The sequence below is a fragment of the Nematolebias whitei genome, chromosome 5, assembly GCF_014905685.2.
Source record: "Nematolebias whitei isolate Nwh7 chromosome 5, NemWhi1, whole genome shotgun sequence".
Classification (NCBI taxonomy): Eukaryota; Metazoa; Chordata; class Actinopteri; order Cyprinodontiformes; family Rivulidae; genus Nematolebias; species Nematolebias whitei.
This window is the reverse complement of record NC_056502.1, coordinates 29,078,485-29,091,620: the sequence shown is the minus strand read 5'-3', so window position 1 is coordinate 29,091,620 and position 13,136 is coordinate 29,078,485. Positions and strand designations below refer to the sequence as shown.

The 13,136-nt window shown below is 38.1% G+C and overlaps 1 protein-coding gene across 1 annotated transcript in view; it reads right to left on the bottom strand.

Annotated features, from left to right (window-relative positions):
- ddc (dopa decarboxylase) overlaps positions 1–13,136 on the bottom strand; it is a gene marked incomplete in the record, with an annotated part of 43,282 nt that overhangs the window by 16,974 nt on the left and 13,172 nt on the right. Inside the window, 7 exon segments of the mRNA XM_037676406.1 lie at positions 122–220; positions 296–315; positions 1,788–1,864; positions 3,593–3,660; positions 7,127–7,221; positions 9,299–9,365; positions 9,790–9,933. Of these exon segments, the coding sequence (XP_037532334.1) occupies positions 122–220; positions 296–315; positions 1,788–1,864; positions 3,593–3,660; positions 7,127–7,221; positions 9,299–9,365; positions 9,790–9,933 (570 nt within the window).

Sequence of the window (13,136 nt, the reverse complement as noted above, 5' to 3'; positions counted from 1 at the left end):
ATATATATATATATATATATATATATTCCCATGTGAGTTTTCCCATGGCATTTTCCAAACATGGACAACTGACTGACATTGGTTCATCGCCTGACAGATGTTGGTTCACCTGCATGCTCACCTTTCGTATATGAGCCTGCAGACCTTTGAGCCCGTACATACGAAACACAAACCACAGCTTCAAGGAACGAAATCTTCTTCCCAACGGAATCTGCCAGTGCTGCAGGAGAAAACAAGTTATTTCTACATTTACATTAATACTTATATTATAAACTCTTACATTCTTTAATCTTACCCTGTAATCTGTAACCAGCCCTGTTTAAAGAAGAAGAAAAAAAAAACATTATTTGTCATTTTATACTTTTAAGGCTGAACATTCTACAAATACAGATAAACTTGTGTAAATGGTAAACGGACTGTACTTATACAGCACCTTTCTATCTTATCAAGACACTCAGTGTTTTACAGCACAACCTGTGCCCTCATTGACCCCTTCATACAGCACTCTACTCTTTCTATACAAAGACTAATCAGAGCTTTATCACATTCATACACTGATGGGACACACATCAGATGCAATGAGGGGTTCAGGGTCTTGCCCATGGGCACTTCAGCATGTGACTGCTGGTGGAATCGAACCCCCATTGGAGGACAACTGCTCTAACCACTCAGCCACAGCTGCCCCATGTAAAACCTTCTATCAAATTATTTTCTTTGTGCCAGACTCGTGCTGCATTGATTAAAGTGACAGTTCAGATCCTTTTAAGTGGTGCTCTTTGGAAAGATTATAAACAGTTATTATCTTACCTGCTGTAGATAATTTGTTAAACAACCTAGTTTCAGAGAAATAGCATTTTAATCCAATCTCCCTTATAATCTAGTCTGTGTTGGGCAAGATTAAATGGATTTATGACATCTTAAAACAAATCTAATCTTTATTGCTCGATGAGACTAACCTGTATAAATAAAGATTGAATGAATTAATATGTAAGTGTTTATACAAACGCATGTAAACTTTAAACTACACAGTTGGTTTCTCTTGGTCAGCTGTTAGTTGTAGCAAGAATATATTAATACTTGTGCCTGGACAGCCAAGTAATATAAAACTGACACCAATGCAAAGGATTATTAAAAAAAAGCATTTGCACAAACTGATATAATTTTGTTGTTGTTTTGATCTTAGCTCATCAGTCTGATCAGAACTAAACCGTGTCCCTTTTAAAGAGCTAATAAAGACAATAAAACAAAAGTCTTACTAATTTGAACTATCACTTCAAATGAATAATAATTAATCATTCTTGCTTTAGCCCTGTATTACTTGTAAAGTGTTATTTTTGTGTCAAAATCCAGGTGTTTTCCTACATCACTGCTGAATGTCAGTTGGAGTTAAAAACCATTAATTAGACTGAAGACTCCATATTGTTTTTGTGAGTTGCCTTGATGTGGTGGGTGGTATCTCTGTTCTCCTCTGAGTCAGACTGTCTGTCAGGAAAATTATAGTGAACCCATCTGAGACGACGTAGACCGCCTCACATGTCGCTAACAGAAATGTGTTCATGGAGACGTAGAATCAAACAAACTCTAAATCTTTAATCCTTTGAAGAGGTCCAGTTAGGGAAGTTGTATCTGTCATAGTGTTTTAAATTATTCATAAATGTATTGTTCCAAGGTGGATATGCGAGGTTGATTTGTAAAGATTGATACATCATAACCTGCACACCAAACAGAACCTTTGCTTGTTTGTTAGTAATCACATATTCAGATAATGATCATAGAAATGTCTCTACCTGACTCCTGGTTTTCATGTTTCAGGTAAAGTGGTTCCATTTTAAAGGCTCCAATGATGTCTGCTCTCTCCTTCACCCTGTCCACAAACAGAACCAAACCTTCTGTCACAATGAACGTTAAGACACCCCATGTTTGTGCACACAAGGTATATTATTTTGTTGCAGTTTAATCCTAAAGTATCCCAAGGTTATCAAAGTTTAATACCACCAGTAGGACATATTTTTAAAAAACTCAGCACAAATTTGGGATTTTTTTAAGCTGCAGTAGGACTTAGTTTTCCCAAAGATACAAACTAGAAGTAGCCGCTGCATAAAAGCTAGTTTTTTTCTTGAATGACGTGGAACTGATTCATTTCATGTCCCAAACTGAAGCCGTGCAGAACAGACCCTGTAGGTCTTAACCCACTCCTTTGACAGGAGTTTTATTAATTCACGTCTTACAGTTTTTCTCAGTTGCTAAAACACTAAACCCTGTTGTCTGAACCACACCTACTTCGTGGCTTCACTATATGGCGGGTTTTTTTAAACCTAGTTTTTTATATTGTGTGTACTGTACATGCTGTACACTACTGTACATTCATCTCATCATCATCATCTTCATCACAATCGCCAAAGTGTTTAAGAGCATACGAAGTGTTTTTAAGAGAGTGGGAAAGGTTAATCAGAGTATTGGAAAGATTTATAAAGCCTTAAATATATATACAGTATATACAGTTATATATATCAGCGGTGAGCAAACTTCTGGACTCGCGGGCCACATTGAGTTCTAACATTGGAGCGAAGGGCCAGGCCATAATTTATTTAATATTTTTACTACAAGAGCTAAACAGGAGTTTTGTTAATAAAAATGCTTTGTGGATAGTAAAGATGATTTCAATTTTTTTATGATCAGATCATTATATTTTCTTTTTTCTAGGTTGTGTGAAATGACTGTTCAATGGTGTTTTTAATTTTGATTGACTCAGGGTCAGATCTGACTAAATTGTTTGCTTGTGAGCATTGTTTGAATTGTTTTGCAGCAATAATTTGTTTTTTATAAAAAAGAGTCAGAGGTTTCATGAATATAGTTTCAAAATTGTGTCTTGTGTTTACAGTTTACAGAAATGGATGGATGGTTTTAAGAAATGTGTCTTGGCAGTTCAGAAAAGCTAACTATGTATAGCATTCTATGGGTAGAAAGTTCAGTCTGTTTTGTCTTTGTTTTTCTGCTGGTATACTGAGGTTTATTTTACATTTTCTTGACCTTTATGTTAATGGAAGTGATCCAGAAGATGCTTTAAAACGCTTAAATGTACAAAACATTACTCAATTAAATTAATAATTTATTTTGAATAAACATTCATTAAATGAATCAAATTAATTTTAGGCAGTTGGATCCCACTGCTTGTATTGTACAGTATTTGGGTCACTGAAACCTTTTAGATTCTCCTCCATTCACTGTATTTCTCAGTCTGAAACCATTTCCATCTCGTCCAGAGCAGCCAAGGTTTTCTGGATGCTGACAGAAGAGGCAGGTGGAAAACGTGGATTTATTTTTATCACAAATAAAAGGTGTGGATGGATACCAGCCCTCATTGTTATTTTACAGCATTGTGAGTCATTGCTCAGGTAAACTGGGAAACATTCTGAACAATAAGTGATTCTAATGACACTGTATATAAATGTCCTTTTGTTAAAGCTTTTTCCATCACCCATACAAACATTTACTCTTTTACATCATACAGGTAATTAGCTTGTTTCTGTTCAGGATTTTATTAGAAAAACTTCAAAATATGAATATGTCTGAAGTGTTTTGAACAACTTACCACATCGTAGAGCAGTCAAAGTTGATTAAAAGCCATTTGTGTGGGTTGAAGTTGAAAGAATCAGCAAACTTTAAAATGAAAGAGGACAAAATATTCAATATTTACTTGATTGACTGTTTAACTGCATTAGACTGAGTCAAACATGAAACAAAAACACTATCTGACAGTGTGAACGTGCTACCATGGACCTGTTTATGACAACAACACGGCTTTCTTTTTATTGGTGCAGAGAAAACCCTGTCACTGACAGTAACATCTGAGGAGGCTCAACTTATTTGAAATGCAAAAGAGAAAACAAGCAGCCAGCAGCTTGATGAGCAACACTGAAAATCAACAAGCGGTACACTGAAGAACCCCGTCATTGAGGGAGATGAATACTAAATGCTTGGAGATTAGTGTTTTTCTGGACTGGAATTCAACAGGGAATGCAAGTACCGTAAACCTTAATGTTGTTGGTGCAAGATATTCAATACGTAGGAGTTATGCTAGAACAGAGGGAGGATTCTTTCTTTTTTTTTCTTGTCCGAGTCAGTGAAGAATGGTGGATCCTGGTGAGTGGAAGGAGCAATTTTATCCACCATCAGGTGCAATGGTGGAGCCAAGTGGTGGTCAATGGTGGTCTTGACACCACAGATTAATATTCGGCCACCCCAATCATTTGAGCAAACTATACTTTTAAACAATATAATACTATGAAGCATATCTAAAAAAGTTAAATCTGGTCCTCTGGACATTCAAAAAAAAAAAAAACAAAGCAAAACAACAAAAAAATGTAGAAACGTTTCGTCTCTCGTCCGAGAGACTTCTTCAGTCTTCAGACAGAATGGTAATGTTCAAACAAGTGAGGAGATTGTGATGGGAAGATGGAAGGAGTACTTTGTACTTTGAGGAGCTAATGAATGAAGAGAATGAACATGAAGGAAAAGCAGAGGTCACATAAATTGTGGACCAGGAAGTGGGAAAAGATCAGTGAGGGTGAAGTCCAGAAAGCTCTGAAAAGAATGAAGAAGAGGAAGGCAGTAGGACCTGATGACATACCAGTGGAGGTTTGAAAATGTCTTGGAGAGATGGCAGTTTTGGAGGGTTTTGACTCAAATATTCAATGGCATATTTGAGGGTGAGAAAATGCCTGAGGAATTGAGAAGAAGTGTACTAGTGCCCATTTTTAAGAACAAGGGTGATGTACAGAGTTGTAGCAACTACAGGGGAATTAAGTTGGTGGGCCACATAATGAAGATCTGGGAGAGAGTTGTGGAAGCAAGACTTAGACGAGAGGTAACTATTTGCGAACAGCAGAATGGTTTCATGCCGAGAAAGAGCACCACAGACGCCATCATTGTTTTGAAGATGCTGATGAAGTACAGAGGAGGTAATAACTCCATTGTGTCTTTGTGGATTTAGAAAAAGCATCTGACAGGGTGCCGAGGGAGGAGGTGTGATATTGCATGAGGAAATCTGGAAGGGCAGAGAAGTATGTTAGACTGGTACAGGACATGTATGAGGACAGCAGGACAGTGGTGAGATGTGCTGTAGGAGTGACAGATCGATTCAGGGTGGAGGTGGGAGTGCATCAAGGATCAGCTCTGAGCTCCTTCTTGTTTGCTCTGGTGATGAATTGACTAACAGATGAGGTCAGGCTGGAATCCCCGTGGATTACGATGTTTGCAGATGACATTATGATCTGTGGTGAGAACAGGGAACAGGTGGAAGAGAACTTGGAGAGGTGGAGGTATGCACTTGAAAGAAGAGGAATGAAAGTCAGCCTTAGTAAGACAGATACATGTGTATGAATGAGAAGGAGGATGGTGGAACAGTGAGGCTACAAGGAGCAGACGTCACAAAGATTCAGGACTTCAAGTACTTGGGTCCACTGTCCAGGAAAATGGGGAGTGTGGTAAAGAGGTGAAGAAGAGAGTCCAGGCAGGATGGAGCGATGGAGAAAACTTTCAGGAGTTATTTGCAATAAAAAGGTGGCAGCAAAGGTCAAAGGAAAAGTTTACAAGACAGTGCTGAGACCAGCTATGCTGTATGGTCTGGAGACAGTGGCATTGACAAAATGACGAGAAATAACTGGAAGTGGCAGAAATGAAGATGTTGAGGTTCTCCTTAAGAGTGATAAGGATGGAAGGTTATGTGACAAGATTAGGAATGAGATCATCAGAGGTGCAGCACATGTTGAACAATTGGAAAATAAAGGTAAAGTTAGAGAGCCAGACTGAGACGGTTTGGACTTGGAAAAAAAAACAATGCAACCATATGTTCCTGTTTTGAGTATTCTAAATCGCTTTACAACCTAGCTGTTTATATTTTGTTTTTTAAATACAAATTTCTTTTATGTATTCTTCTCAATTTGTATGCTTTTTGTGATTGTCTATGTTATTGTCTTTGTTGTCTACTGTTGTCATCAGTCTTTGCTTAAATCGGGTCTCTCTTGTAGATGAGTCCCCGAGGCTCAATGGGATTAATCTGTATAAATAAAGGTTGAAGGAAAAAAAAATGTCCAGAGGGGGGACGGTGGGTATATTGGAAGAAGGATGTTAGAAATGCAGCTGCCAGGAAAAAGACAAAAAGGAGATATATGGATGCAGTTAGAGAGGACATGGAGGTAGCTGGAGTGAGAACAGAGGATGCAGAGGACAAAAAAACAGCCTTCATGTCTGGTTTACTCAAAGAAAATGGATCAATTCTCAATCTGCTCCTATCTTTTTGTCTATATTTTGTAATATCCTTTCCCCCGCCACTGCAGATGCAATAATGTGATGCAGAGAGACGACGTGAGGCAGTTTCCTGGCTGACAGTTGCCATGAGGACCGATTGAAAGGAGGTGGGCAGCAACCAACAAGATGATACTCCCATCCAGAGAGGTCACAATCCTCCTTCATGTCAAATAATATTTTCAAACACATTTCATTCAGCTTGTGATGTTTCATAGTTTTGTTGCATTATACCTCAGCTGTAACTGTTTGAATCTTTAATAACTATGGTCTAAATAACGTTTTTGGTTGTATTAAATAAAAGAAAATATGAAATTTCCAGCTTTTTCTCACAGAAAAGATGAAACAACTTTTTTTCTTTTTTGAAGTCCAATCTGCCTGATTCTGTCCATCTCCCCAGTAACCCTGTTTAAACTGGAGTGTCTAGTAAACAGTGATAAATAAAAGGTCTGATGCAGCCTCAGGAAATTACTTCATCCTTATCTCTGCATCTCTGCGTCTCTGCAGCGGCCTCATAAGGCCTGTCGCTGCTCTGTCGTCACAACGTCAATCTGTTCACCTTCTGCTCCGTCTTTGTCTGCATGTTTTCTCCCTGACATTAACTTTGTGTCCTTTTCAAGATGTTTAGTTAGCAGAAGCAACGATGGAGATTTCACAGGTAATTAAACAAAAAGCTTTTATTCAGAGCTAGAATGCCGCTGCAAAGATAAAGTGAGGATTGACCTAATGGGATTGATCTTACTAAAGTCTAGTTTCTTACAAGGCAAACGTGCACAAAATGATTTTTTTAAATTGATACCAAAGCTACTAGAAGTCTTACCTCAATGCCATTTAATAAAGATCTGAATTCAGGGCAAATAAAGGCACTCCCAGCATACGCTGCGTCGATGTGCATCCACATATTTTCCTTATTACCTGGAAATAAATGTAAGCAAATGATGTATCAGCAGATTATTCTACATTGTAAAACTAATAAAATAGAATATTTAAAGGAGCAGCTGTGGTTGCCAGAATTTCATTGTAAAAAATATAGACAATGACACAGTGCAGCAAATTTAGTTTAATTTATTTTAAAAGTAATGTTTTGTTTCTCGTCTCTGAATGAAAATGAGACTGAAGTTGTTCTTTTTGGAAATCATAAATCTGTCATTGAGTTAATTGATATCCTTGGCCCTCTTGCTCCTCATCGTTCCTCCACTGTCAGAAAGATTTAAGTGTTTATAGACAGTTCTTTTAAATTTAACAAATAACCTCAGTTATTAAAACAAGATTTTATCATTTACATCTAATTGCCAAAACTAACTCTTACATTTGTCCAAAAGACTTCAAAACTCTTGTCCATGCCATCATCATCTCTAGATAGGATGACTGCAACTCTATGTCAGTGATGAGCAATCGGTTCTCCATCTCCTGCAGTTAGTCCAGAACGCTGCTGTATGTCTTTAACAGAAGATGTGACCTCTTTACACCAGATTCAACAAATTTACACTGGCTGCCTGTTCATTTTGTAGCGATTTGACAATTATTTTACTTAATTTTAAAGTTTTAAATGGTTTAGCCTCCTCTTTGAATCACCACCTTATTATAGTGCAGGAGTTTGTGCACCTGAATGATTCTAGGCGCTATCTTGTCGGGGAAAATTGTAATTGCCTGGTAGTGTCTCCCAAGGTGACAGCACGGTGGCACAACTGGTAGAGCTGCTGCCTCTCAGCGAGAAGGTTGCCGGTTCAAATCCCAGTCCGGGGGCCTTTCTGGGTGGAGTTTGCATGTTCTCTCCGTGCATGCGTGGGTTTTCTCCGGGTGCTCCGGTTTCCTCCCACAGACCAAAAACATGCATGTTAGGCTGATTGGTAACTCTAAATTGTCTCTAGGTGTGAGTGAGAGAGTGAATGGTTGTTTGTCTCGTTTGTCTCTGTGTGTCCCTGTGATGGACTTGCGATCAGTCCAGGGTGTACCCCACCCGTCACACAGCAATTGCTGGACATGGGCACTGGCGACCCCGTGACCCAAAATGGAAGAAGCAGGTAAAAGATAATGGATGGATAGATGGATGGTCTTCCAAGGCAGATTGGTTCTAGGTGACAGACCAGATGAAGAGTGATTCCAAAAACTCATACGGACAGGGAAAAAAGCAAGGAGCTCAGTGGACCTTTCTCGGACATGGTTTACCGTGGCCCCACCCTGGAGCCAGGCCTGGGGGAGAGGCTCGTCGGTGAGCTCATGGGGCCCAGTCAGGCTCAGCCCGAACGAGCAACATGGGTTTGTCTTCCTGTGGGTCTACCACCTGCAGGAGGGGCCATACGAGTCGGGTGCATGACTCCATTGGCAGTGGGTAAATGCGTATGGCGCCTTGGCACTCTGACCCTGGCTTACCAAAACTGTATCTTGGGACATGGAGTGTAACCTCTCTAGCAGGTGAGGGACATAGAGTCATAGTGGGCCATGTTCCGTGCTTTAGTTGTTGAGGTGGCTGCCTTGAGCTGTGGCCACAAGGTTGTCGATGCTTCTCGCGGTGGCCATCCTTGAACTCATTGGTGGACACTTTGGGTTAGGAAGGTTGTCAAGCTGAAGAAGGAGTCCTATTGGGCCTTGTTGGTTGGTGGGACTCCAGAGGCAGCTGAGGAGTACCAGAGGGCCAAGAGTCAACAGCCTTGGCTGTTGCTGAGGCAACAGCTCAGATTTGGGAGGAGTTTGGTGAGTTAAGTTAGTTTTAGTCTATTTCATTATACTTGTGGGTATTTTTTATGTATGATTCTTAATTTATTGTATTGTTGTTTTTTGTTTGTTTGTTCTTAACCTCCTTGTGAAGAACTTTGGTCAGTATTGTTGTTTTCAAATGTGCTTTATAAACAAAATTTAGACTGACAGTGAATATTGTGAAATTCATAGTAAAATAGCAGCAGCTGTGGTTGTCAGAACAAACTTGTGTGCAAATGTGTAACATAAATCAGGTGTTTGTGTGTTTTTGTGTGGCTGCAACTTGTTGACTCACACAGCGGTCCCAGCTCGGTGATATGATCAAATGCACATGATGGAGTGGTGCCGAGGGTGGCACAGAACTGAAACACACATAAAACCAGCCATCAAGTCTCTGTTTGCCCTGTTCAGTGTCACAGCAAGAAGATCAGAATATTGATGAACAACAAAATGTGTTTTCAGGCCCAGCTGCTTCCCTACAAGCACAGAAATCTGTTCAACAAAGATGGAGGTGTCATTTGGACTCAGATTAAGCCTGCTCTCTATTTTTCACTGACAGTGATCTGCAGATGAGACCGGAGTTATTGGTCCTAACCAGATCGACTCCATCAGGTCCAACAGAAACAAAGTTATCCCTCAGCAGAACCTCGGCTGCAGCTCAACGAAATTACATCACTGGGACTTAAAGAGCAGCTGGATGTTAGAGCTGCAGATACATGTTGATCTGACTAAAAAAACATATTGTTGGCCTGTGTCTGCACATTTTTGTTGTTGTCTGTTTCTTACATAAAATGGGATGAGTCCAGCTGCTTTGTCTTCCTCCACCATCTTCCTCAGTGTTTCCTCTCTGATGGCGTAGTGTTGGTCTGCAGGAACCTTCCTCATCAACACGGCTCCAATGAGAGCTGCACGCTCTACAGAGGAGTGGGCCTTCAGGACCAAAGACACGCAACAATTGTCAGAAGGGGGGGGGGAGACTTTTCAAATTATTTCTGCTGAAACATCTACCTTTGATGACAGATACAAATTGAGTCTGGGGTATTATTCATTTCAGATTTCATACAAATTTGAAATTATGACAAAAAGTTGGTGCTAAGTAAAAAAAAAAAAAAAACAGACTCGTACAAGTAATAACTGTTAGTTTAACTTCTGGTATAAAAAGACCAATTTCATCTGTTTTCACTTTTTGTATTTTATTATATATATATATATATATTTTTTTTTTTATTTATTTTTTTTTTTTTTTAATTTTTATGTTTTTATTATTATTATTTTTAATATCTTAAATGTCATCATTTGCTGATGTTCTGCCTGTTGCGTACAAAGCAACATGTTCTTGGCCAGGATGATGAAAAACACAGAGTTCTCCCGTAAAGGTCTGCGTGGCCCTCAGGCAGCTCCGTAATCCAATCACAGAATCATCCTGCTGTTACACCAGATCACAGACCCACCACCCCCTCCCCTCCAAGAGACCAAAAAACCTTTACACGGGTTATCATTTGGACTTCACATGAACTGCAGGGAAGAGACAGAAACTCTACAAAAGCACAACTTCCTTTAAGAATAAAGTATTTTTTCTCACTCAGTTTTAAGATCTGTAGAGGTAAAAAGTTTATGTTGTGACTTAATAAACACAAAAAATGTCACAGTCAGTGTATTTAGAAACCCAGAGTGCTAAGGAGGCTTAAAGAACTCAGGCAAAAAGTAGATGATTTATTAAATTCAGGAAAATGAAAATGCTGAAGGGGCGGCTAACTCCACAAAAACAAGAATAAATAAAAAAATAAACAGGAATACAAACACTGGGAGGATCGAGACGGCATGCAAAGTACCCATAATGCACCACTGAGGGAGTTCTTCTTCTTCTTCTTCGTCTTGTGTTTTATGGCGGTTGGCAAGCAACGTTTAGATGTGCATTACCGCCATCTACTGGAATGGAGTATGGATCGGGATGCTAAATAATTACTATAGGTTTAACTAAATAAAATAATAAGAAAATAAGAGAAAAAAAAAAAAACTATATTCTCTCGATTATTTCCGTCTTCTTAAGGTAGCTTAACAAAAAAACAACAAGTTCAGAAGTGAGAAGTTTATCCAAAAGATCCTGTATATTCAACTGTAGTTTGTTGACCTGTAGTCTATGTGCCAGTTCCTTCCTCTCAGCTGAATATTTGGGACAGAATAATAAAACATGATTCACTGTCTCTTCTTGAAAACAAAAGTCACATTTTCCTGTAGGATGTTTTCCCATTTTAAACAATGTACTGTTTAATCTTGTGTGGCCAAAACGTAATCTGGATATGACTGTTTCCTCCTTTCTATTTCGTCCTGTTCTCCTCATCACACCAACTTTCCTTTGAATGTTATAAAACCACCTGCCAGTTCTTTCTTCTTCCCACTGTTTCTGCCATCTTTCCTTCACCTTTTGTTTAATAACTGATTTGATTTCTCCTTTACTGAATGGTACCAGTATATCAATGTAAGTATTTTTTGTTGCTTGTTTTGCATATTTATCTGCCAACTCATTTCCTTTTATTCCTATATGTGATGGTATCCATATAAATGTAATTAATAAACCCATCGCTTGAATTCTATAAATTAATAATTGAATTTCTAATAAAAGGTCAGGTCTGCTGTCTGAATGATTATTTTTCAATGAGTATAATGAAGAACTTGAATCAGAACATATTATACTCCTTAATGGACGAACTTCCTCAATCCATCCCAGAGCTAAAATGATTCCTATCATCTCTCCTGTGTAGACTGAGACTCCATCAGTAATTCTTTTACCTGTTTTGAAACTGAATTCTGGAACAATGAATGAAACCCCGCTACTGTTATCTGAATTTTTTGATGCATCTGTATAAATTTTAACATATCCATAATACTTACTATCTAAATATGTTTGTATTGAATGAGAATCTGAAATGTTTTCTTTTTTACGATTTTCCAACAAAGTGAGATCAACATCACTATTACTTAAAAGAGATGGGTGAACTGGAGACTGAGGAACTGTTTGACTAATATTTATGTGAGATATATCTAAATCTTTTATAATGTTTTCTACAGTCCAGCCAAATGAATTTAATTTCTTTTTCTCTTTTTCCCAGCTAGGTTTTAAAATCTCTTGACATGGATGATTTCCATTATGACCTTTTAACTGACACCAGAAAGTTGAAAGTATTTGTAATCTTCTAAGCTGAAGTGGCATTTCTCCCATTTCCACCAGTAAAGCTGATGTTGGAGTTGTTCTGATGGCACCTGTACATAATCTCAAGGCTTGATGCTGAATATTATCTAATTTTTTGAGTAATGTATCTGATGCTGACCCAAATGCTATACTGCCATAATCAAATAAGGACCTAATTAAACCTGTGTATATTGATTTCAGTGCTTTCCTCTCAGCTCCCCACTCACTCCCCACCAAACACCTCATTACATTTAACACTCTCTTACATTTATCTATTATGTTTTGAATATGCACTTTCCAAGTAAGTTTGTCATCTAACCATATACCCAAAAACTTAAATTGGTTTACCCTTTCCAAATCATGATTATATATTTTCAATTTTACATTTTCTGATACCTTTTTTCTTGTAAAAAATAAAGTCTTCGTTTTATCTATAGAAATTTTGAATCCCCATTTAAAGGACCAGTTTTCTATTTCATTAATTGCTTCTTGTGTCTTTTTTACAATATAATTTAAATTTTTCCCCCTCTTCCAGATTGCCCCATCATCAGCAAATAAAGAAAACCCCATTCCATTCTCCAAATTTTCAAACATATCATTAATCATAATAGAAAAAAACAATGGGCTCAATATACTTCCTTGGGGAGTTCCATTTTCAACCAAAAATTTTTCTGAAAATGTTTTTCCTATTCTCACTTGTATTGATCGATCTTGTAAAAAATCTTTTATCCAATAAAACATTGAACCATTTATTCCCATCTTTTTTAGTTTTATTAATAAACCTTCCTTCCACATCATATCGTAAGCTTTCTCTATATCAAAAAAGACAGCCACCACACTCTCCTTATTAACTTGTCCTTTCCTGATTTCATGTTCTAAACATAAAACAGGATCCATACACTGTAAAAAAAAAACTGTAGTTTTTACAGGAAAACTCTGGCAG